The 25,441-nt window shown below is 43.1% G+C and overlaps 1 protein-coding gene across 2 annotated transcripts in view; it reads right to left on the reverse strand.

The window, feature by feature from the left end:
• tarbp1 (TAR (HIV-1) RNA binding protein 1) overlaps positions 1 to 25,441 on the reverse strand; it is a 226,972-nt gene that overhangs the window by 124,040 nt on the left and 77,491 nt on the right. For both annotated transcript variants that reach the window (XM_055639264.1, XM_055639265.1), the window contains exon 15: positions 18,337 to 18,530. In XM_055639264.1, coding sequence (XP_055495239.1) covers positions 18,337 to 18,530 — 194 coding nt within the window. The remainder of the gene's footprint in view (positions 1 to 18,336; positions 18,531 to 25,441) is intronic.

Below are 25,441 nucleotides of genomic sequence, written 5' to 3' on the forward strand. Positions count from 1 at the left end.
TATGTGTAAGAAGGAACTGCAGGTGCTGGTTTAAACCGAAGATAGACACAAAAAGCTGGAGTAACTCAGTGGGGTAGGCAGCATCTCTGGAGAGAAGGAATGGGTGATCTTCAGACTGGTTAGGGATAAGGGAAATGAGGGATATAGATGATGATGTGGAGAGATAAAGAACAATGAATGAAAGATGTGCAAAAAAGTAATGATGATAAGGGAAACAGGCCATTATAAGCAGTTTGTAGGGTGAAAATGAGAGCTAGTGTGACTTGGGTGGGGGAGGGATCTCATATTTCACTTGGGCAGCGTACAGCCCAGTGGTACGCATATTGATTTCTCTCACTTCAGGTTGCCCCGGCATTTCCTCTCTCTCCATCCCTCCCCCACGCAAGTTGCACTTCACGCATCCAGTTCTGTCTGTTCACCATGTGACTGTGTGGGTTTCCGCTGGGTGCTCCAGTTTCCTACCACACCTCAAAAACATGCATGCAGGTTAATTGGAAATTATAAATCCCTTGTGGGTATGTGAATGGTAGCATCTGGAGAAAGCCAATGGGAATGTGGGACGGACAGTTACAGGAAAATCGATGAAAGAATGGAATGGTTTGATGAGCCAACAAATGGCATAGTTCTATATCAAAAGGAAATTTGTGGTTTGAGAGGTAGATGGAGTAGATGCACTAAGCGAGGTCGCCGGTAAACTTTACATAACTCCAGAAAACTTTTCATAACATTCCGCCCTCTAACTTTTACACCGGGGTGAGGTCAGCTTTTTTACTCGTCTGCCATTTTTTTTTGAGTAAGTGTGGCCGTCTCTCCGGATGGCTTCAAAGGGTGCAAGGTCGAGTAAAAAAGAGGATACTGACGTTAGCTTGGAGGTCATTACCAATCTGCTCGAGCAACAATGAGAGGCACTAGCCACCGAGTTTAGAATTTCGTTTGGTCGGCTCAACTCAAAGCTCACAGTGGAGGACCATGATCAACGTGTCTCGTCCCTGGAACTTTCTGCAGAGGACCTTAACCAGCGAGTCGTCGACCTGGAGAACATTTGTTCCACTCTGAGTGGTGACAATACTAAGCTAAAGGCTAAAGTGGGCGACTTGGAGGGCTGAAGTCGGCGACAAAACATACGCATCCTCGGTCTACCGGAATCCACTAAAAGCGGACGACCCAATGAGTTTTTCTCAAGTTTGCTGCAAGAGGTTTTCGGGAGCGAGACATTGACATCCCCTCCAGAAGTCGACAGAGCCCATTGCTCCCTAAACACGAAACCGGCCCCCGGCCAGAGACCGCGGCCAGTCATTCTCCGCCTGCATCGGCACCAGACGAAGGATCTCCTCATCAGAGAGGCACGGCGGAGAGGGAAACTCGAATTTCGCAGCAAACCAATTGGGATTGTGGAGGATTACAGCCCTGAAGTTCAAAGCCAGCGGGCAGAGTACAGAGACGTCATGGCAGAACTTTACAAACTGGGACTAAAGCTTGCTCTGCTATATCCAGCTCGACTCCGTCCCACATTGTCTGGTGGAGACAGAAAGTGGATAAACTCAGCCGAGGAGGCGCAGAAATACACTGACAGCCTCCCTAGGCCACCTAAACCCCCATAAAGAATCTGTGGGACTTTGAACCCACTGGATGAGAAGTAACACTGTATAACTCTACCTATTGGCACGTGTAGCATATCAGCTAACGTCTGTGGTTCGTTTACATGGCTGAACGTGTTCATTCATCCGGGTGTGCTGCTTATGTACTAAGATACTTATATAAAATGGCTACAGCCAAATATCACTATATGTGCACTGTAAATTAGAAATTATTTCCAGCTGGGGTTTTTTTCTCTTGTGTGCTGTTACCACATATGGCCTGGCCCTATATCTGTGTGCGGTTGCATTCTAACTTCAGCTTTTTAAAAGCTTTTATGGGCCAGTAAGTAACTTTCAAGCTGCAATCATATTTTTAAGGACATGTTAACCCATGTGAGTTCTCAGTTACATATAACCATTTAGTTCACTGTTGACACAGTTCAGTGTTTGCACTGTTCAGTTATTCCAAAGTTGATATTCAGTCTTCAGAGCCATATTTTTTTGGGGGGCTATTTGGATAAGCCAAAATGTTATTATAGAATGTAATAATGTATTACATTAAATGTGCTTAAATGTATTTTTTAGTACATAATACTGGAGAAATAGTTTAGCGTTAGACAGGAATATTCGATTTGTAAAATGTTTGTTTGGAAGAGCTTGCTGCTTAGCAGCTTTCTATAGCAGCTTTCTTGGGTGGGGCGGGGGGTTAAGTCACTGCCATTAACATTTTAGCAATTTACATAAACACATCATTACACACTAGTCATTTTCAACCTGCACTGACTCGTTGCTTCGTTTTCAGCCTGTCATATGGTTCATTGTATTTACATTACAACTTAACGTTTTTCTTTATTATGCATGGATAGACACATAAAGCTAATGAGCTGGAATTTCAAAGGTTTAAACCATCCTGTTAAAAGAACAAAGGTTTTTTTGCATCTTAAACAACTCAAAACAGAAATAGCCTTTGTGCAAGAAACTCATATCCGTTGCTCAGACAATGGTCGTCTTGTGTCAGGTTGGGTGGGGCAGGGGTTCCACTCTTCCTCTCAGGCTAAAGCCAGAGGAGTTTCAATCCTTATCAGCCAGAACATTTCCTTTGAGCCACATAATGTGATCTCTGACAAGTTTGGTTGGTATGTAATTGTGACTGGAAAATGATCCAATACACTGGTAGTATTTGTGAACGTGTATGCCCTAATGTAGTCCTGATGGTATACCCGGTCGTGTTCTAAAAACCTGTGCGGACCAACTGGCGGGAGTTTTTACGGACATTTTCAACCTCTCACTTCTGAGGTCTGAGGTCCCCAGCTGCTTTAAAAGGGCATCAATTATACCGGTGCCCAAGAAGAGTAAGGTGACGTGCCTCAATGACTATCGACCAGTGGCACTAACACCGGTGGTGATGAAGTGCTTTGAGAGGCTGATCATGGAGCAAATCAACTCCTACCTCGACAAAAACCTGGACCCACTGCAGTTCGCTTACCGCCACAACAGATCAATGGTGGATGCGATCTCGCTGGCCCTCCACTCCGCACTGGACCACTTGGACAACAAAACTCATATGTCAGGCTGTTATTCATCGATTACAGCTCGGCATTCAACACAATCATCCCCTCCAAACTGGTTACCAAACTCGCAGAACTGGGTCTCTGCGCATCCCTCTGCAGCTGGATCCTCGACTTCCTCATCCACAGACCAGTCTGTTCGTATTGGTGGAAATGTGTCAGCCTCGATAACAATCAGCACGGGAGCACCTCAAGGCTGCGTGCTCAGCCCCCTGCTGTACTCACTCTATACCCATGACTGCGTAGCCAACCACAGTGCGAACTCCATCATCAAGTTCGCTGACGACACCACTATTGTGGGGCATATTACTGATGGGGATGAGTCAGAATATAGAAGGGAGATCGAGCAACTGTCCATATGGTGCCAGCGCAATAACCTGGCCCTCAACACCAGCAAAACCAAGGAACTGATTGTGGACTTTGGAAGGAGTAGGAGGGGGACCCACAGCCCCATTTATATCATGGTTGAAAGGGTCAAGAACTTCAAATTCCTGGGCGTGCATATCTCTGAAGATCTTTCCTGGTCCGAGAACACTAACGCAATTATCAAAAAAGCTCATCAGCGCCTCTACTTCCTGAGAAGATTACGGAGAGTCGGTTTGTCAAGGAAGACTCTCTCTAACTTCTACAGGTGCACAGTAGAGAGCAGGCTGACCGGTTGCATCGTGGCTTGGTTCGGCAATTTGGGCGACCTGGAGAGGAAAAGACTACAAAAAGTAGTAAACACTGCCCAGTCCATCATCGGCTCTGACCTTCCTTCCATCGAGGGGATTTATCGCAGTCGCTGCCTCAAAAAGGCTGGCAGTATCATCAAAGACCCACACCATCCTGGCCACAAACTCATCTCCCTGCTACCTTCAGGTAGAAGGTACAGGAGCCTGAAGACTGCAACAACCAGGTTCAGGAATAGCTACTTCCCCACAGCCATCAGGCTATTAAACCTGGCTCGGACAAAACTCTGATTATTAATAACCACTTTCTGCTATTTGCACTTTATCAATTTATTTATTCATGTGTGTATATATTTATATCATGGTATATGGACACATTTATCTGTTTTGTAGTAAATGCCTACTATTTTCTGTGTGCTTAAGCAAAGCAAGAATTTCATTGTCCTATACAGGGACACATGACAATAAACTCACTTGAACTTGAACTTGAACTTGATGTAGGTTTTTTCGAGCGGTTATTTTCATTACTTCCAGACCTGAACATATACTCTCTTATACTTGTTGGAGATTTCAATTGTTGGTTAGATCCTCTTTTAGACCGATCCTCTACTAACCCCAGTACAGTAAATTAGCTTGTTTCATCCAAGCCTTTCTCTCCCATTACGATGTTTGTGATATGTGGCGCTCTTTACATCCACAAGATAAGGAATACTCATTTTTCTCACATGTCCATCATACGAATTGACTATTTATTTCTTGATATTGCTCTGGCCTTCAGATCTCCCTCAAAAGAGTAGGCAGTGGCGATTCAATTCAACTTTGCTCTCGGATGATAAGTTTGCAGAGTTTATGGAAAGAGAGATAGCCTTTTTTCTTTCCACTAATATATCCCCTGAAATCTCTAGCCTGATCGTATGGGATGCCCTTAAGGCTTACCTTTGGAGGCAGATCAGATCTTACACTGCTCAAATGAAGCGGAAATCCAATAAAGAGCGTTTAGATCTTGCTCATCAAATTGGAGAAATTGACAAGCAATATGCGCAAACTCAAAATCGAACTCTTTATAAAAGACGATTGGAACTCAAAACCAAATTTGACCTACTCACTACTCACTCAATTGAACACATACTTTAAAAAAATAAAGCCATGTTTTATACATGTGGAGATAAAACTGACAAATTACTTGCAAATCAACTTAAAGGTGCTAAAGCAAGACAGAATATTTCTAAATTTTGCATGCTTAATGGCCAGTTCACTTCGGATCATTTGCAAATTAATTATGCTTTCAGAGACTTTTATTCCCAGCTTTATACTTCAGAATCTCAACCGGATCATAAGGGAAAGATTGGATGAACCCATATCACAGGCAGAAATAGCTTCAGCCATTTCCTCAATGCAATCAGGAAAATGTCCGGGCCCTGACGGCTTCCCGGCAGAGTTTTTTAAAATGTTCTCTATGCTCCTTTCCCCACAGTTGTGTTCCATTCTATCTGAATCTTACAGACAAGGTTCTCTTCCTCCATCCTTTGCTGACGCCTGTATTACTCTTATTGCCAAAAAAGATAATGATCCAACCGAATGCGCCTCCTACAGACCCGTCTCACTTCTAAACATGGATGCTAACATTTTAGCTAAGGTTCTAGCTCGTAGAATGGCATCCCTATTGTTATATCTGAGGACCAAACCGGCTTTGTTAAGAACAGACATTTCTTCTTTAACATACGTCGATTATTAGATATTGTCTACTCTGCTTCTGAGGATGTCCCTGAGTGTGTTGTACCTATTGATGCAGAAAAAGCATTTGACTCCATTGAGTGGGTCTACCTATGGGCTGTTCTGGACAAATTTGGTTTTGGAACAAACTTTATTTCATGGATCAGGTTACTATACTCTCATCCCACAGCCTCAGTTCAGACTAATTCCCAGTTGTCCAAGCCGTTCAACTTGCATCGAGGAACCCGCCAAGGGTGTCCTCTGAGCCCCATGCTTTTTGACTTGAGCATCGAACCACTTGCCATGGCCTTTCGCAGCTGTGAGGACATAGCCAGTATTTGGAGGGGTAGTACACAGCATAAGGTCTCACTATATGCTGACAACCTTTTGCTTTTTGTCTCAAACCCAGGCACCTCTCTGCATTCTGCTATGTCACTGCTCAATCATTTTGGTCAATTTTCAGGTTTTAAGAAATCTTGGAAAAAGCATAGTTTCCCATTAACTATGAAGTACAACCCTCGGATCTGCCATTCAAAATTGAAAAAAACAAGCTCTCATACTTGGGCATTTCAGTTACGAGGAAATACAAGGATCTTTTCAAAGAGAATTTTATCATTCTGTTAAACCAGATCAAACAGACGCTAACACAGTGGTCACCCCTGTCAATGTCACTTGTCGGCCGTATAAATTCAATCAAAATTACCATTTTACCAAAATGTTTGTACCTTTTTCAGGCCTTATCGGTTTTTATCCCCAGGTCCTTCTTCGACCATCTTGACTCAGTTATTTCCTCCTATATATGGAGAGGTAAGCGGCCTCGTCTTAATAAGGCCCACCTTCAAAAAACCAAGGCTGCTGGTGGACTGGCTCTCCAAAACCTTTGCTTTTATTATTGGGCTGCTAACCTGCACTGCCTTGCATTTTGGTCTTTCTTTCACAACCAGCCCGATTGCCCTGACTGGGTAGCCATGGAATTACACACAGATGATAATATGTCCACACCTGAACTACTTGGTTCCTCACTTCCACTCCCCTCAATTAAATCTGTAAAAAATCCAGTGGTTAAACACTCTTTGAGGATATGGGTTCAATTCAGGAAATGCTTTGGGTTGCATAACTTTTCTCTACTGAGCCCTATTGCATCAAACCACCTTTTTAAACCATCAACTCAGGACTCTGTCTTTAAAGAATGGCATAGGAAGGGTGTTGTGCGCATCAAGGACCTGTTTATGGGTAACACTGTAGGATCATTTGAACAATTACGTAATAAATTCAATCTTCCAAAGTCATTAACAAGACATCATGTAGCAATGTTACAAAATTTTGAGATTTTAAAAATCAAGTCTGCAATTTATCCCATCAGATAAAGCATAAAAAGAAGTTTAATTTGACACCTAATTCACTTTCATATCTCAAGTATTTAAAAAGTTATGGCCATTTTCATACTCGGAAATTAGCATCTTGTTCCCTATTGATTTTCTATGGACAAAACAAAAAAGCTGTGATCATGGATAGTCAAAAGCCCATAACTTTCTTAAAAATTAAGAGAACTGAATGACATTTTCAGTTATCATAGATTGAAGCATTCTGAAACAAATATAAAATAATCTTACTTGGATGACCTGAAATTAAAGCATATAATTAGTTAGTTACCCAATTGTAGCTAATTCCAAACTTCAATTACTAAATCTAAACATCTATCCATTTCTTTAGGAAAGATTAACATTTTAAATAGCCTAAGTGTCCAAAGAACATTCATAAAGAATTCACAATATAACATGATTTTTAAATCTCATTTACATTAATTTATAGGCCAAATGGAAGGAATTTAGTGTTCAATTGCTGTAAATTAATGGCTATTTAAATCCTGTGAAACGCGCAGGTTTAGAACGTTCACATTGCGGTAGATTTGTGCCCCCAAATGCCCAGAAAAATACTGCGGGATATAATGGGCCCCAAATTAGCTATTCGCAACATTAAACTTTGTATAAAGGGATCTTAAGAAGCCCTTTTAACGTAAAAATAACCAGCCTACCTCCCGTTGTCACCTGTATGAGATCCGGCCTGTTGTCGCGGTCGCGGGTTTAAAAGTTATTTTTTAAACTACTATAACTATTAAATAAAGCCCTTAAAACTAATAATAGCTCCAGCGACGGAATCTTCCAGCGATTTTTCGTTAATTATTAACTAGGCTGAACAAGCTCGATTTGAACAGCCTAGGGAAAATCGCGTTTTAAACCCGTCCCCCTCTAAACGGCGCCAAAATCGCGCACACGGGCTAGGACAGATTTTCAGCGACGCTTCAGGTACGTTTTGCAACATACCTACATTATATGTTCTATAAACTGCCCAGCTATACCAAAAGACACAACCCTTGTTGATACAGTTCTTTCTTTAAACCCATCTCAGAATAGACTTGTCTCAGCTTTATATGGCAGGATGTTGGATCTAAGGCGCATGGACAAGCTCAAGGCAGCATAGGAGGAAGATTTGGGCTTCTCTCTCTCGGAAGATACATGGAGTTCCATTCTTAAACAGGTTAATTCGACCTCTCTATGTGCTCGTCACTGCCTGATCCAATTCAAAGTGGTACATATCTCAAAAGCTAAATTATCTACTATTTACCATGAGGTTAGTCCATTCTGTGTTAAATGTAAAATTTCTGAAGCCTCTCTTATCCATATGTATTAGTCATGCCCCAGCCTTAAGAAGTTCTGTCCAGAGGTCTTTCATACATCATCCCAGGTGTTAAACATTAAATTGGAACCAAAGCCTCTCATCGTTCTTTTTGGGGTCACTGGTGAGGAGGTTAGATTAACTGCAGATAAATGCCGCACTATATCTTTTGCTTCTCTTCTAGCTCAGCGAACAATCCTGCTCAGGTGGACGGAACCTACCCCGCCCACTCATACACAATGGCTGACAGATATTATGTGCTGCCTAAAACTAGAGAAAATCAGGTACTCACTTCAACATTCAAATGGATCATTTCAGAAAGTGTGAGGACCTTTTTTAAATGCATTCCAGGCTTTGTAAATGCTTGATCATCAAGTACAGTTTAATAGCTTAACAGTCTACCCATTCACTTATCGTGGATTATTGTTGTGACAGGCTGATATTTGCATATGCTCACTGGCAGTGACTGGGGAGGGATTATTTTTGGTATCTTGTTTTTCTTTTATTGTTGTTGTCTTGTTATATGTTGGCATAAGTTGTTTTTTATTTATTCTTTTCGTACACTCTGTCTGTAACAAATGGACAACTTTGCACTTTGTTATGTCATGAAAACTAAATAAAAAAGATTTTGATTAAAAAAAAAAAATTTGTGAACATAAAGGAAGTGCAGCGAAGGCTCACCATTTTGAGCTTTGAGGTGTTATATTTTCCTAGTTAAGCAGACTGGGCTTACACTGATATCAGTTTAGAAGAACACCGGTGATCTTATTACATACCATGTCCTTAGGGTTTTGCAGGATAGTTTGGGAGTTAATGCTTTGCCTGATTCAGCATCTGCAGATCTGTTTCATTCCTCATCAGGTGCGGAAGAGTTGCCTTTTGATATAGAATAAGGCCATTTGGCCCACTGAGTTTGTGCTGGCTCGTCAACCCATTCCATTCTTTCTAATTTCAGGGTACTCATCGTCATTCTTATCCAGTCCCAGTATGGTCCTAGTTGAGAAGCCAATAATTTCTTCACAAGGGGTGGGAAATTGGCATAGTGGTAGAATTGCTGTGTTACAGTGCCAGAGACCCAGGTTTGATCCTGACCACGGGTGCTGTCTGTACGGAGTTTGTACTTTCCAAAGAGTAGGAGTAAACGGGTCCTTTTCACAATGGCAGGCAGTGACTAGTGGGGTACCGCAAGGCTCAGTGCTGGGACCCCAGCTATTTACAATATATATTAATAATCTGGATGAGGGAATTGAAGGCAATATCTCCAAGTTTGCGGATGACACTAAGCTGGGGGGCAGTGTTAGCTGTGAGGAGGATGCTAGGAGACTGCAAGGTGACTTGGATAGGCTGGGTGAGTGGACAAATGTTTGGCAGATGCAGTATAATGTGGATAAATGAGAGGTTATCCATTTTGGTGGCAAAAACAGGAAAGCAGACTATTATCTAAATGGTGGCCGATTAGGAAAGGGGGAGATGCAACAAGACCTGGGTGTCATGGTACACCAGTCATTGAAAGTAGGCATGCAGGTGCAGCAGGCAGTGAAGAAAGCGAATGGTATGTTAGCTTTCATAGCAAAAGGATTTGAGTATAGGAGCAGGGAGGTTCTACTGCAGTTGTACAGGGTCTTGGTGAGACCACACCTGGAGTATTGCGTACAGTTTTTGTCTCCTAATCTGAGGAAGGACATTATTGCCATAGAGAGAGTGCAGAGAATGTTCACCAGACAGATTCCTGGGATGTCAGGACTGTCATGAAGAAAGACTGGATAGACTTGGTTTATACTCTCTAGAATTTAGGAGATTGAGAGGGGATCTTATAGAAACTTACAAAATTCTTAAGGGGTTGGACAGGCTAGATGCAGGAAGATTGCTCCCGATGTTGGGGAAGTCCAGGACAAGGGGTCACAGCTTAAAGATAAGGGGGAAATCCTTTAAAACCGAGATGAGAAGAACGTTTTTCACACAGAGAGTGGTGAATCTCTGGAAGTCTCTGCCGCAGAGGGTAGTCGTGGCCAGTTCATTGGCTATATTTAAGAGGGAGTTAGATGTGGCCCTTGTGGCTAATGGGATCAGAGGGTATGGAGAGAAGGCAGGTACGGGATACTGAGTTGGATGATCAGCCATGATCATATTGAATGGCGGTGCAGGCTCGAAGGGCCGAATGGCCTACTCCTGCACCTAATTTCTATGTTTCTATGTCTATGTTTCTCGCGTGACCACGTGGGTTTTCTACATGTGCTCCGGTTTCCTCCAACATTCCAAAAATATACAGGTTTGTAGGTTAATTGGCATTGGTAAAAATTGTAAATTGTCCCTAATGTCCCTTAGTGTTCGGGGGTGATCGCTGGGTCTGCGCGGACTAGTTGGGCTGTAGGGCCTTTTTCCACACTGTATCTCTAAAGTCTAAACTGTTAATTAAGTGGGATTTCAGAACAGTCCTAATGCAATGAGCATTCTTCATCTCTAGCCGGTTGGATGTTCTCTGTGTGATACAGTCTGAGAAGTCTTCTTTGCAGAATCTTTGAGTCCTTCAACATTGATTTTCTTTCAGATGATTATGTTAAGGTCAGTCGAACAATCATCGCTACTTGTTATAGAGCATCTTATGCAAACATCCTATAGTAAATCATTCAGAGCATAATATACCCTGGTGCTTGTTTTTATTGGCCGTGTTGCCAAAAGGTTTGTGCTCCGGTGAGGGTATTAATCATTAAATGTACTTTCAAAACTAAGTAACATCTTTATAATTAGTTAATCATGCCCTTTAAATTCGATATATACAAAAAACCGATAAAAAAACATTAAAATTTGATAAAACATTGAATTTGACAAAACGTCTGGACCGTGAACAACTGCACTCAATTTATTTGAACATTGCCAGTTCATCAAATTATATTTGCTGACAGATTTTTGCTATTAAAATACCAGCCTTCTGCCTGATACAGCTTTTAAAACCATAAATGGTGAATTTACAGCTGATGGATCCACATTTTGAAATGCTTTTAAAAATGTAAGCAATGGCAAGTGCAGTTGTTTTGCGATTATATTAATCATTGTAAGCATATTCTTTGTTTATAATCTTTTGCTATTTAACATAACAAATTCTTGAATATTCTCCAGTGGGCTGATAAATTTACTTTTGAGTAGGCAAAATAAAGTGCTGATACCTTTAACTTGAAGTTCAAAGGCAATTAAAATAACTAAGTGGATGCAATATTATCAACCAACAAATATTTAATTATTAGGAAAAAACACTGTTGCTTCATACATCGTTTTACTGCAGATTGTGCTTAACTGACCAGTCATCAGTTTGACGAAAAACATCTGATTCGTAGTCCCACCCATCACGAAAAGGCTTCTTTAAAGTAACTCGGTGATCTGTTCCAAAGCCACCATCAATGTTGCCTATTTCATAATAAACTAGACCAAGTAGGACTCGTTGGGTCCCATCCCCCCAACGAGCGTTTGCGGGGGGGGGGGGGAGGGTGGCCTGTGGCATCAAACACACTAACCACCTCTCACAGACACACTAACCAACCCCACACACACATACTAACCCTCCCCCTTGATATTATATTATTTTATTATTCATTCACTCCTTTTACCCCATCCCCCGCCCTATCCACTCACGCACAGCCCCCATCTACGCAGGCGCAGCTAGAGGTGGGGGTGGGGGGGGGGGGGGGTAGAGAGAGAGGGCAGAGAGAAACAGAGAGAGAGGGCAGAGACAGGGACAGGGTAGAGGCAAGGAGAGGGCAGAGACAGGGAGAGGGCAGAGACAGGGAGAGGGGAGCTTGCTGCCTTTTGGAGCTGGGGTTTCCGGGTGTCCGCTGCCTTTTGATGCTGGGGTTTCCGATTTGCGCCGTCTTTTTGAGACAGAGAGAGGGCAGAGAGGGAGAGGGCAGAGAGGGAGAGGGCAGAGAGGGAGAGGGCAGAGACAGAGAGAGGGCTGCGGGCGGATGTGGACTCAAGGGAGGCCGCGGGCGGGCGGTCATGGACCCAAGGACCCTGAGCGAGGCGGCGGGCGGCCCCGGGCAGCGGGCTGCCGGGTGACGTCACTCGCAGCGTGTGGAAAACACAGCGGCAGACCCATTGTGACGTCATCACGTCATCAGCCAAAGCCAGCCGGGTTTATTTTCTAAGTTATTTAAGATTTTTGAACATTTTGATTAATAACTCGAGAAATAATGCATGGATTTTTCAGATAAGCGATTTCTGATCGTGGGATGAATTTCTATGTAAAATGTTTACCGTTTGCATGTCATCTTTTCAAGAAGTTGTGATTATACACACACAAATACACACACACATATACAAGATCAGAGTTTTAACAGTTACTAGACCAAGTGAGACCCATTGGGTTCCATCCCCTCAATGCATGGATGCGTGGGGGGGGGGGCGGCCTGCGGCATTACACATACACTAACCACCCCCCACACACACACACTAACCACCTCTCTAGACATTATATTAATATTATTCATTGGCTCCTTTTACCCCATCCCCGCCCTATCCACTGACGCAGAGCCCCCAACTCGCAGGCACGTCTAGAGAGGGAGCGGGGCTAGAGAGAGAGGGCAGAGAGAGAGGGGGCAGAGACAGAGAGAGAGGGGCAGAGACAGAGAGAGAGGGGCAGAGACAGAGAGAGAGGGGCAGAGGTAACTTTTTAAGGGTAACTTTTTCCACACAAAGGGTGGTGGGTGTATGGAACAAGTTGCCAGAGGTAATTGAGGCAGGGACTATCCCAACATTTAAGAAACAGTTAGACTGATACATGGATAGGACAGGTTTGGAGGGTTATGGACCAAAAGCGGGTAGTGTAGCTGGGACATGTTGGTGGGTGTGGGCAAGTTGGGCCGAAGGGCTTGTTTTCAAACTGTATTACTGTATGACTACATTATACCTCCAACATGCATGAATGCTTCAAAATCAAGTGGTCGAGTTTTATTGCCATATAATCAAGCATAGAAACATAGAAAATAGGTGCAGGAATAGGCCATTCGGCCCTTCGAGTCAGTACTGCCATTTAATATCTTATATCTATATTACTAAATCTCTGTTCTTAACCGCTTTTGGCCTTCGGCGCTGCGATTTCCGAGAGAACGCCGCCACCTACGGCCGTCATTTTTGGCCACCTCGCACAGAGCCCCGCTCCGCCGCATGTATGCCGAGGATTTTACCATGAGGTTAGTCCATTCTGTGTTAAATGTAAAATTTCTGAAGCCTCTCTTATCCATATGTATTAATCATGCCCCAGCATGCCCCAAAATGTCTATTGGTTCTAAAGCTTGCAAAAAATGTCGATTGGTTCTAAAGCTTGCAAAAAATGTCCATTGGTTCTAAAGCTTGCAAAAAGTGTCTATTGGTTCTAAAGCTTGCAAAAAATGTCTATTCGTTCTAAAGCTTCTAAAGCTTGCAAAGAGGGAGAGGGACTATAAAACCCGGAAGTGGTGTGCCTCACAGTCTCTTCAAGATGGAGGAAGGCAGAGGGTCACGTTTCTCTGAGCTGTGAATAACACTGAACACATGTCTACTCAAATGTGAGTGCCCTTAGTGGTTCTAAAATGCTTGCAAAAAGTGTCTATTGGTTCTAAAATGTTTGCAAAAAGCGGCTATTGGTTCTAAAATGTTTGAAAAAGTGTCTATTGGTTCTAAAATGTTTGCAAAAAGTGTCTCTTTTGGTTCTACAATGCTTGAAGAATGTGTCTCTTTTGGTTCTACAATGCTTGCCAAAAAATGTCGATTGGTTCTAAAGCTTACAAAAAAATATCTATTGGTTCTAAAGCTTGCAAAAAAATATCTATTGGTTCTAAAGCTTGCAAAAAAAAGTCTATTGGTTTTAAGGGTTGCAAAATGTGTCTCTATTGGTTCTACAATGCCTGCAAAAAGTGTCTCTATTGGTTCTACAATGCTTGCATAAAAATGTCTATTGGTTCTAAAATGCTTGCAAAAAGTGTCTCTATTGGTTCTAAAATGCTTGCAGATAGTATCTCTATTGCTTCTCGAGTGCGTGTGCGCGTCGTCCGTCTGTGCATGCGTATGTATGAGTTGCTGTGTCTGTGGATGAGTGTGTGAGTGTCTGTGTATGAGTGTGTGTATGTGTGAGTGTCTGTATGTGTGAGTGTTTGACTGTGTCTCTGTGTATGAGTGTCTGTCTGTATGTGTGTCTGTCTATGTGTCTGTCTATGTGTCTGTCTATGTGTCTGTCTATGTGTCTGTATGTGTGTCTGAGTGTGTGTGTGTGTGTCTGTGTGAATGTGTGTACGTGTTTGTGACTATGTGTGTGTGTGTGTGTCTTTGTGTTTGTGTGTATTTCTGTGTGAGTGTGTCTTTGTGTGTGTGTCTGGCTGCATGTGTGTGATTGTCTTTGTGTGTGTGTGTGTGTATGTGTGCACTCTACTTGAAATGCTGTGAAATTGGCTTGGAGTGCTGTGAGGTTGGACTTGCGGCCTGCACTCCATGATGACTTTTGAGGTAAATTCTCAGATTTTCTTTGTTATAATTTGACCGCTTAATCTCTCTATATTAAAATTGTCTTTTTTTTTTAATATCAAGAGGCAGTGAGCAGAAGAACACAGCAAGAGACACAACAAAAAATAACTTAATAAATCTCATCTTTAACGTTTAAATTGTTGTTATATTTTAAGCCATTCACATTTTAAACTTTAATAAATCCTTTTTCCACTTGCCATGCCTGCGTGCTCTTCATCACAATAGTAACCTAATAGGCAAGAATGGTTGCGCTGTCGGAGAGCCACTAAGAGTGCATGGGGGGAGATTGAGGGAAGATAGACTGCATGTGTGTGGGGGAGGGGAATGGCATGGAGCAGAGTGGGGGGAGAAGGGAAGAGGGGTGACTGAGTGAACTACCACCACCAGCTGTGAGTGACTGGGCTGCCAGCCCACCAGCCATGAGTAAGTGAAATGCCAGCCCACCAGCTGTAAGTGACTGAAGTGCCAGCCCACCACCCATGACTTGGTGAACTACAAGTCCAAAAATCCATTCAGTCCACAATGTCCATACTAGCCCTCTGGAAACCAGTCCCTTCAGTGCACAACAGCCTGAGTGACTGAGCTGCTCGGCCAGAGTGACTGAGCTGCCAGCCCAAGAATCCATTCAGCCCAAGAATCCATTCAGCAATATTGGAAGTGGTGCAGAGGTGGAATATTGCGTTGGGGGACCAGCCCTCCCATGTGAAGCTGGGACCCAACGGGTCCCACTTAGTCTAGTGCTCATCTAAAATCAGTACCTCTTTCCTGTTTTTTCCCCATATCCCTTGATTTTGCTAGCCCCAAGAGCTAAATGTAACTCTCTCTTGAAAACAACCAGTGAATTGGCCTCCACTGCCTTCTATGGCAGAGAATTCTACACATTCACAACTTTCTGGGTGAAGAAAGTTTATCCTCATCTCAGTCCTAAATGGCCTACCCCTTATTCTTGAACTGTGTGACCTCTGGTTCTGAACTTTCCCAACATCGGGAACATTTTTCCTGCAGTTACAGTAAGTGAAAATCTAGCAGGCAAGCAGGATGCTTTCACCAACCACCCCCACTATCTTCCACCACTTCTACCCAGTGCTTGGTATCTACTTCCAGCAGCCACTGGTTGTGCTCCAGGATGCACTGAGCCACAGCCTGGTCCATGCTGATCACCAGGGCGAATTCGGCACAGTGACTCTCACGGCAGCGGTGCAACGCTTCCGACGAACGCCCGGGACTCTTGCACTGAGGCTGCTCCACAGCCGGAGCTGCAGCGAGCAACTCGCCGGTCCCGCAAATACTCGCCAGCCCTGGCTCCCCATCCGCATCTGCCCCCGCCGCTCCATCCCTCCCTCCGCCCCGGCTCTCCAACACCCGCGGCCCATGCAGTTGATATTAGTTTTGAAATTCTCGTTGTTCACAGAATTTCTCACGATAGAGCGTGAGAAATTTGTGATTAGCGTGAGAGCGTGAGAATTTGGTGAAATGCGGGATTCTCACGCTCAATGCGTGAGAGTTTGTGGCTCTGGGGGAGGGAGGGAGAGAGGGGGGCAGAGGCGCACGGGGAAGGGAGAGGGGCAGAGAGGGGGAGGGGGTGAAAGGGAGGGGGAAGGGGGGGGGAGGGGACGTTCAATCGGTGAAAAACCCCGGTAAAAAAAATGGGGAAAAGCAACGTAAGAAAATAGTAAAAAAGCGTAGAAATCACGGAGAAAAACCGCTGTCTTTGAAAATCGGTTAAACGTTAAATGTTAAACCTGGAAGTCTTTAAAGCAACATTAATGTATTAAAATTTTCGAAGTTAAAGCGAAAAAATGGAGTTCAAACGAGAGGGGGGGGGGGGGGGTAGAGGGGTCTGGGTGGGGGGAGACACCACTCACAGCGTGTGGAACACAGCAAAAAACTAGGGGGGGTTTAGGTGGGGGGGAGAGGAGTCAGGGGGTGATGTCACTCGCAGCGCGTGGAACACAGCCGAAAAACCGGGGGGGGGAGGGAGGGGGATCGGGGGGGGGGGGGGGTAACATCGCTCGCAGCGCGTGGAACACAGCATGGAGCAGAGCCATTGTGACATCATCAGCGAAAAACAGTTGGCTTTATTTTCTAAATTATATCAGATTATTGAACATTTTGATTAATAACGCAAGAAATAAAGCATTAATTTTTCAGATAAGGCGATTTCGGATTCCACGGGATAAATCTCTACCGGAATAAGTAAAGATTTTACCATAAGGGTGTAGTTTTTTTGAGGAGATGTGATTATACACATCGACACACATCGAAGGTGGGGAGGGAGTGGGGGGAGGGAGGGGGGAGAGGGGGGGGAGGGGGGTGGGGGGGGAAAAGATATGGATGGGGGGGGGGGGGGGAGGGTGGGGTGTGGAGGGGGGGGGGGGGAGGAGTGGTGGTGAAGGGGAGGGGGAGAGAGGGTAGAGGCCGGGGGAGGGGAGAGGAGGGGGGATGAGATGAGACAATTGCGGGGTTCACGAGATAAATCTCCACAGGAATATGTGAATATTTTACCGTTAGCGCGTCGTTTTTTCAAAATGATGTGATTATACACACACAAACACACACACATCCAAGATCAGAGTTTTATAATTATAGAGATATATGGATATCTATATATATATATATATATATATATATATATATATATCATATACATATGGTTTGTCCTCCAAGTTGCCCCTCCCAAAGGCAACATGTCAAGTCCAAACAACACGCCAAGTTATTGACCACCAACAAGAATTACTAAGGCAGAAAATCAAGTGTGAAAACAAATTATTCTGAAAGAGCACTATCGCATCGCTAACCTAGATAAAATTATCCTTCCCTTTCAGATCCAGATTCAGTTCCTTAATATTTTCTCTGCATCTTTCCCAATCAGACCCATGAAAGGTATTAATTTAAGATGTCTATCTTCTCTCTCTACGCTCCAGAGCCCCGAGTTCGATCCTGACAGGGTGCTGCCTGTGTGCAGTTTGCACGTTCTCCGTGACTGTGTGGGTTTCCTCCAAGTGCTCCGGTTTCCTCCTATTTCCCAAAGACATACAAATATGTAAGTTAATTGGCCTCTGTAAATTGCCCCTAGTATGTGGGATGCGAAAGTGGGATAACATAGGATAGCATAAGCTACGATCAATGGTTGGCATGGACTCAACGGGCCGAAGGGCCTGGTTCCATGTTGTATCTCTAAAACTGAAAACTAAAACCAGAAACATAACACACCACGAGCATGTGAGGCCCTGTTGGGCATTTATGGATTATTAACCAACAAATGATATAGATGTATGCTGAATTTATATTATAAAGCAATGGAATATTAATTCAAGCCCAGCCACAACTGAGAAAAAAAAACTACACAGTTTCCATGAGAAAAAAATCTCAGGTTCTACTTTTAGTAATGATGGAGGCGATTCTTTGGAAAAAAACACCCAAAGTATACCTCTAAAAGTTAAATTGTGAATAAAAGCAAGATTTCCACCATCTAGAGTTTGTTTTTGATTTTTGTCACCTGTTAATAATCTATTAAAATATCAAGTCACTGGGTTCATTAGGAATGGTTTATAAATTACAAAGCACAGTGTATTCAAATTAAAATAAGCTTTACATTAAATATTGCCTTTAAATATTGAAATATTATCTCCAATTTCTTACCCATTGGTTTCATTGCAGCAGGAAGGCTTCTCAAGGTTATGGTTGAAAGGTTCGATTAGGATATTTTTTTCTAATGACTTGACAGCATCCAGGGAGTCAAGCAGCAGCTCTGGATACTGGGCAGTCATCTTGCAAACCCAAGCTAACGAGGCCTGAGCAGCCACCATTTGGATTTGTCTCCCAAGCTTCAAGAGCTGTGACAAAAAACAAGTATCTTACAGATTAAAAATACATCTCGTATACATGTTGAGATAAAACCATTTTTCATGATTTTCACAATTTTTCATTTCAAGAGTAAATGCATTTTAAAAGTAATTTTAATAAATTAATACAACCTGAGAGAACACTAACTGCACAAGACAGGAAGTAACAAAGCTAAAGTAATTTATCATTCAACTAAAAGAGAAAGCCCAAAACAACACCTTGTTTTAGAGCCTTGCATGGTACAAATTAGCAATGTGAACTTCAAATTTTAAATCTGAAGCTTGAAAATTGAAGTCAAGATGTCTGGTTGACTGAAGACTAATGCCAGAAGACCTGACCACAAATACTGGCAAAAAATCTCAACATTGCCTTCATGGAAGGAAGGCTGGCATCAAGATTCTATTTGGCCAGGTAATAATGCAAGCCCGCAATGCCTTTTAGAATAAAAAGTACATCCAATTGTACATTCATCACTGTTCAGGAAGACAGACGACCCACTTATCTTGCCAACCAGACAAGGGACGCAAATGTTGCCTTGTCATCAAAACACATTCTAAATCCAACAATTTTGTTTCAGAGAAATACTTTTAGCAATATTCATCAAAGGGATGAAGAGACGATTGAGGGTTCATTGGTAAGGGTACCGGAATCCTCATCATGATTGTAAAATGACACAAAATTGGAAGGGATTTTCAGCTTCTCATTTGTAAAGAACTGGGAGCAGATGGCCATAATGTTCTAGGTGTATGGGTTCCGTCCAGACACCTGTGAAGGCAACAGTGAGGTTCCTGAAGGAGGCCGTGGTTGCAAATTGAAAAAATGTATGAGGAAGTTTGCTTGACTGCACTAGGTGTCAGCAAACAAATTCCTGAAGATACTTGCCCCCTATAATATCGCAATCCTTGTTAGACAATAGACAATAGGTGCAGGAGTAGGTCATTCGACCCTTCGAGCCAGCACCATTCAATGTGATCATGGCTGATTATCCCTAATCAATACCCCGTTCCTGCCTTCTCCCCATATCCCCTGACTCCGCTATCTTTAAGAGCCTATGTAGCTCTCTCTTGAAAGTATCCAGAGAACCGGCCTCCACCGCCGTATGGGGCAGAGAATTCCACAGACTCGCAACTCTCTGTGTGAAGAAGTGTTTCCTCGTCTCCATTTCAAAAAGGCTTAATCCTTATTCTTAAGCTGTGGCCCCTGGTTCTGGACTCTCCCAACAACGGGAACATGTTTCCTGCCTCTAGCGTGTCCAAACCCTTAATAATATTATATGTTTCAATAAGATCCCCTCTCGTCCTTCTAAACTCCAGAGTATACATGCCCAGCCGCTCCATTCTCTCAGCATATGACAGTCCCGCCATCCCGGGAATTAACCTTGTAAACCTACGCTGCACTCCCTCAATAGCAAGAATGTCCTTCCTCTAATTAGGGGGCCAAAACTGCACACAATACACCAGGTGTGGCCTCACTAGGGCCCTATACAACTGCAGAAGGATCTTTTTGCTCCTATCCTCAACTCTTCTCGTTATGAAGGCCAACATGCCATTCTCTTTCTTCACTGCCTACTGTACCTGCATGCTTACTTTCATTGACTGATGAACAAAGACCCCCCAGATACCATTGTACTTCCCCTTTTCCCAATTTGACACCATTTAGATAATAATCTGCCTTCCTGTTTTTGCTACCAAAGTGGATAACCTCACATTTATCCACATTAAACTGCATCTGCCATGCATCTGCCCACTCACCCAACCTGTCCAAGTCACCTTCCTCCTCACAGTTCACACTGCCACCCAGCTTTGTGTCATCTCCAAATTTGCTAATGTTACTTTGAATCCCTTCATCTAAATCATTGATGTATATTGTAAATAGCTGCGATCCTAGCACCGAGCCTTGCGGTACCCCACTAGTCACTGCCTGCCATTCTGAAAGGGACCCGTTAATCTCTACTCTTCGTTTCCTGTCTACCAATCAATTTTCTATCCATGTCAGCACTCTACCACGTGCCCGAATTTTGCTCACTAATCTCCTATGTGGGACCTTATCAAATGCTGTCAGAAAGTCCAGGTACACGACATCCACTGGCTCTCCGTTGTCCATTTTCCTAGTTACATTCTCAAAATTAGCTGCTTTATCAATGCAGCAGAGATAATAAAGTCAATAAGGGAGCAGAGCAAAGCTAATAGGTAGAAGTTGCTGACCAGACTAAATACAAATAAATTATTTTTGAAGCCTCAGGGAAATTGCAGATGGTTTTGATTATTCAGTAAAGGGTAGCTCTACAAATAGACTCACAGAATTTGGAGCAAAGACAGGTTTGAATGCTTTGAGAGGCCAGGTGGTAACATAACCTTTATGTGTAAAATATATTTAAAGACAGAAAAGTAGGCCTAATAGAACCCAGATGCTTGACAATCCTCACAGATGTGAAGAGTGAGTGATGCATCTTTCATGCCAACTGGAACAAAATCAGTTGCTAGAGTAACACAGGTAGATAAGTCAAAGAAATGAAGAAAACAGCCTAATCGGGGTCAAGGAGCAGCTCATCTCGGCGACCTTATGGGTCAAGTAAGTTAAGATTCCAGAACATTAGGAGTCTTCCAAGGAAGAGTTATGGATGAGGGAGTTGTGGTGGGAGGAAGAAATTATCAATATGGTCTAACAGTTAATACTGAAGGTAAGGAAAATATCCAGGAGAATTTGCACATTTGGTATTTACTGGTAGGATGTTTTTTTAAAAAATAAAAGCATATTCTTATTTCTTTTTTATACAATAATAAAAAGATTTAAAGCATACTAGATTATGTGGGACACGGGAGGCCTGGTCACACGGGCGGCCTGATCCCCAAAACAACCAGTTCACCAACGCAATATTACACCACTCACCCATTCCCCCAATGCAACCCGTCCGCATACGCAATATTGCACCACTCACGCATAGCCCCCAACTGCGCAGGCGTGGCTCATTTCCCTCATCCCCCAGCACTCTCTCCCCTTCCTCTTCACCCTCCCTCTTCTTTCCCTTCTCCTCCTCTCCTTCCCCAATCCCACCCTCACCTCTCCCTTCCTCCCCTTTCCCCTACCCTGTCACTCCCACCATAACTCCTCTCCCATCCCTCTATCTCCCCACTACTCATCTCCCCCTATCCACCACCACTATCCATCTTGACCTCCCCCACTGCCCTCCTCTCCCTCTATTCCCCACTCTCTCCCTACCCATTCTCTCCCTCCTCCTCCACTCTCCTCATCTCCCTAGTTTCCCCCTCTCCAGCCCCTTCTTCAATCCCCCCCACTCTCCCTTCTCACCTCCCCAGGATAACCATATAATAACCATATAACAATTACAGCACGGAAACAGGCCATCTCGACCCTTCTAGTCCATGCCAAACACATAATCTCCCCTAGTCCCATATACCTGCGCTCAGACCATAACCCTCCATTCCCTTCCTGTCCATATAACTATCCAATTTATTTTTAAATGATAAAAACGAACCTGCCTCCACTACCTTCACTGGAAGCTCATTCCACACAGCTACCACTCTCTGAGAAAAGAAGTTCCCCCTCATGTTACCCCTAAACTTCAGTCCCTTAATTCTCAAGTCATGTCCCCTTGTTTGAATCTTCCCTACTCTCAGTGGGAAAAGCTTTTCCACGTCAACTCTGTCTATCCCTCTCATCATTTTAAAAACCTCTATCAAGTCCCCCCTTAACCTTCTGCGCTCCAAAGAATAAAGCCCTAACTTGTTCAACCTTTCTCTGTAACTTAGTTGCTGAAACCCAGGCAACATTCTAGTAAATCTCCTCTGTACTCTCTCTATTTTGTTGACATCCTTCCTATAATTAGGCAACCAAAATTGTACACCATACTCCAGAATTGGCCTCACCAATGCCTTGTACAATTTTAACATTACATCCCAACTTCTATACTCAATGCTCTGATTTATAAAGGCCAGCACACCAAAAGCTTTCTTTACCACCCTATCTACATGAGATTCCACTTTCAGGGAACTGTGCACAGTTATTCCCAGATCCCTCTGTTCACCTACATTCTTCAATTCCCTACCATTTACCATGTACGTCCGATTTTGATTTGTCCTGCCAAGATGTAGCACCTCACACTTATCAGCATTAAACTCCATCTGCCATCTTTCAGCCCACTCTTCTAACTGTGAGGATCTTTCCCCTCTCCTTCACAATCCCTCCCTTGCCTCTCCGTCTCCTTTCCCCTACCCAGTCACTCCCTCCCTCCATCCATAAAAAGCAGCATCTGCAGTTCCATCCTCCACAGGTCATTCATTAGCTGTGGTTTAGATCCCGTTGACTTGATGATTGGACCAGTTTGGGGATGGGGGGAGAGAGAAAGGGAGGGAGGGAGGGAGGGAGGGAGAGACTGTGTGTGTGTCAGGAGAGGAGACTAATCTGCGTGGCGCTGACTGAAGAAATCTGCGCACGTGCAGTTTTTAAAGTTTTTAAACCTCGATAACTTTTACAATATACCACCGATCGGAACAAAACTTGTTGCACTCGCAGCATAAGAGAACAGTGAGTAATCTGGTGAAAAATCGTTGTGCTATTGCGTACCGCTTTTGCGCAAATAGAAAAACCGCACAAACCGGAAAAGCACAAGATCAGAGTTTTCGTTATGTATAGATACTAACGAACAGAACAAGTCTACAATTTCCATTCCTGAGGATAGTACAATGGGGAAAAGTGCAGTGGGAATGGGAAGTTATGGTCGACAACCCTTGTATATTTTGAGGCATGTGTTAAGAGCAGAATTGTCAAAGGTGTGCCAAGACACCATGAACGTAACGCTATGCTTGCGTGAGAGAGAAATGCGGAGTGGTGGGAACATTCAGAACCTCCAAATAGGAATATAAATGTACATTGCAGCTTCTTGGTGTTTTACAAAGATTGCCAAAAAATGCTTAACATGCAGGGGCCACAGCCAATGCTTTTTTGAAATGGGTCATTAAAAAAATAAGATATGAAAAATTAAATCTGGAGAGGAAAGTGGAATAATTACCAAATACAGAAGCTATTTTAATAACTGTGAGTACTTTAGAATTTAATATATTTAATATATTTTTCTCACCACTTTATGTGGACTACTAAACCCAAGGTCAACGGCTGAAGCATTATCTGTTTTACTCTCCCTCAGGAGGTGCCTGACACACTGAATAGTTCCAACATTTTATTTTGTATCAGGTTTCAAGCGTTTGTGGTATTTTCGTTTGTGTTTTAAACCATTATATCACTTCCTAAACATGCTTGGTATTTAGGTGATGTAATGGTTTAAACGTGTGTTTTATCACTTCTCATCACTTCACATTATCACTTCTAAACACCAAGCATGTAATTCTATAGAAACTACAAATTGCTAAAAAACACTCTCTCACATCATATTCCATGAAGGATAACTATGGAAACTACTTTTACTTTTAAGCTAGAATATCCCACTGATATGAATGGATGCAAAACAAATTTCTTCTATCAGGATAATGCCTGGAGGCAAACTTTTAAAATTAATCTTTGAGGTCTTCTTTATTTGAACTTCCGACCGATTACAATAAATTCATCGCAGACCCTTACATGGGTTAAAACATTTTATTCCAGTCATGGATTAGAACAGAAAAAAGAATTGTACACCATAAAATAGTCCCCTTTGACCCAGCATTAGGCCCGTATCCCTCTACTCATTTCTCTTGTCCAACTTTCTTTTAAACTTTGTAATTGTATCCAACTCTACCACCACCTCTGGCAGCTTGTTTCACATAAATACAATTTTCAGAGTGAAAACAATAAAATGAATATTGAATTCTCCAAATTTAGGTAACCCCCACAATTCCCCTCCTCCCCTCTCCCCCACACCCCTTTTTCTTCTCCCTCCCATCGCATGTGTCCCAACTGCATACGCACCTTTCTCCCCTCCCTTTCCATTCACATTCCTTTCTCTGGCTTCACAATTTGCAACTTCAATCGTTTTGTCGCATACCTTCGATTTTAATCTCTGACCTTAGTTCCAACCATCTGCCTATCAACCCCCACCCCCTCACCCATGTCTGCCTATCACCTACTACACCTTATCCTGCCTCTCCTCCTTCCTCCCTCCCCCCCACCACCACCCATCCTCCCCCACAAGCAGTCTGAAGAATTGTCTGGACCTGAAAACTCACCTATCCATGTTCTCCAGAGATGCTGCGTGACCCAACGAGTTACTCCAGCACTTTGTGGCCATTTAAAAAAAACTTAATCCTTAGATCTCTTTAAAGGTTGTTCCCTCTCACCTTAAAGCTGTGCTCTCTCATTATGGACTTCCTGTCCTGCAAAATGACTTTGAATATCTATACTATCTACTGTATACTGCTCATCTATCTATCTATATTATTATAATACTACAACTCTTATCTTGTTTGGATGTCTGTCTGCATGTGAGTAAGCTCAAGAAACTACGCCGAAACGGTACACAATAGCGCCAAATTATTTTGCACCACTTTACTCACCTTTGTCCCGTGGTCATTTGTATAAAGTTTCGTTCAGATTGATGTTATATTTCACATTATTGACATTTAAACGTTTAAAAAAAGCCCACTTTGAGAAGAATAACTGTGACTGTGCTGTGAGAGATTTCTGGCAGTTGCAGCTATGATGTCACAATGGCATCTCACAGTCCTCCAATCACAATGGCATCTCATTTACATACGCTGCCGTGAACAATCCGCCACCTGACAATGACATCACAATGGGATCTCAGCTGCCACCCACCTTACTCACCTTTGTCCCGTTATCGTTCATGTCAAGTTTGATGTTATATGTCACAAGTTATTGATATTTAAAAGTTGGATCAGAAATTCTGGCAGTTAGTGTGTGCGTGGGGGGGGGGGGGGTGTTAGTGTAT

This window comes from Leucoraja erinacea, chromosome 8 (genome assembly GCF_028641065.1).
Source record: "Leucoraja erinacea ecotype New England chromosome 8, Leri_hhj_1, whole genome shotgun sequence".
NCBI classification, from domain to species: domain Eukaryota; kingdom Metazoa; phylum Chordata; class Chondrichthyes; order Rajiformes; family Rajidae; genus Leucoraja; species Leucoraja erinaceus.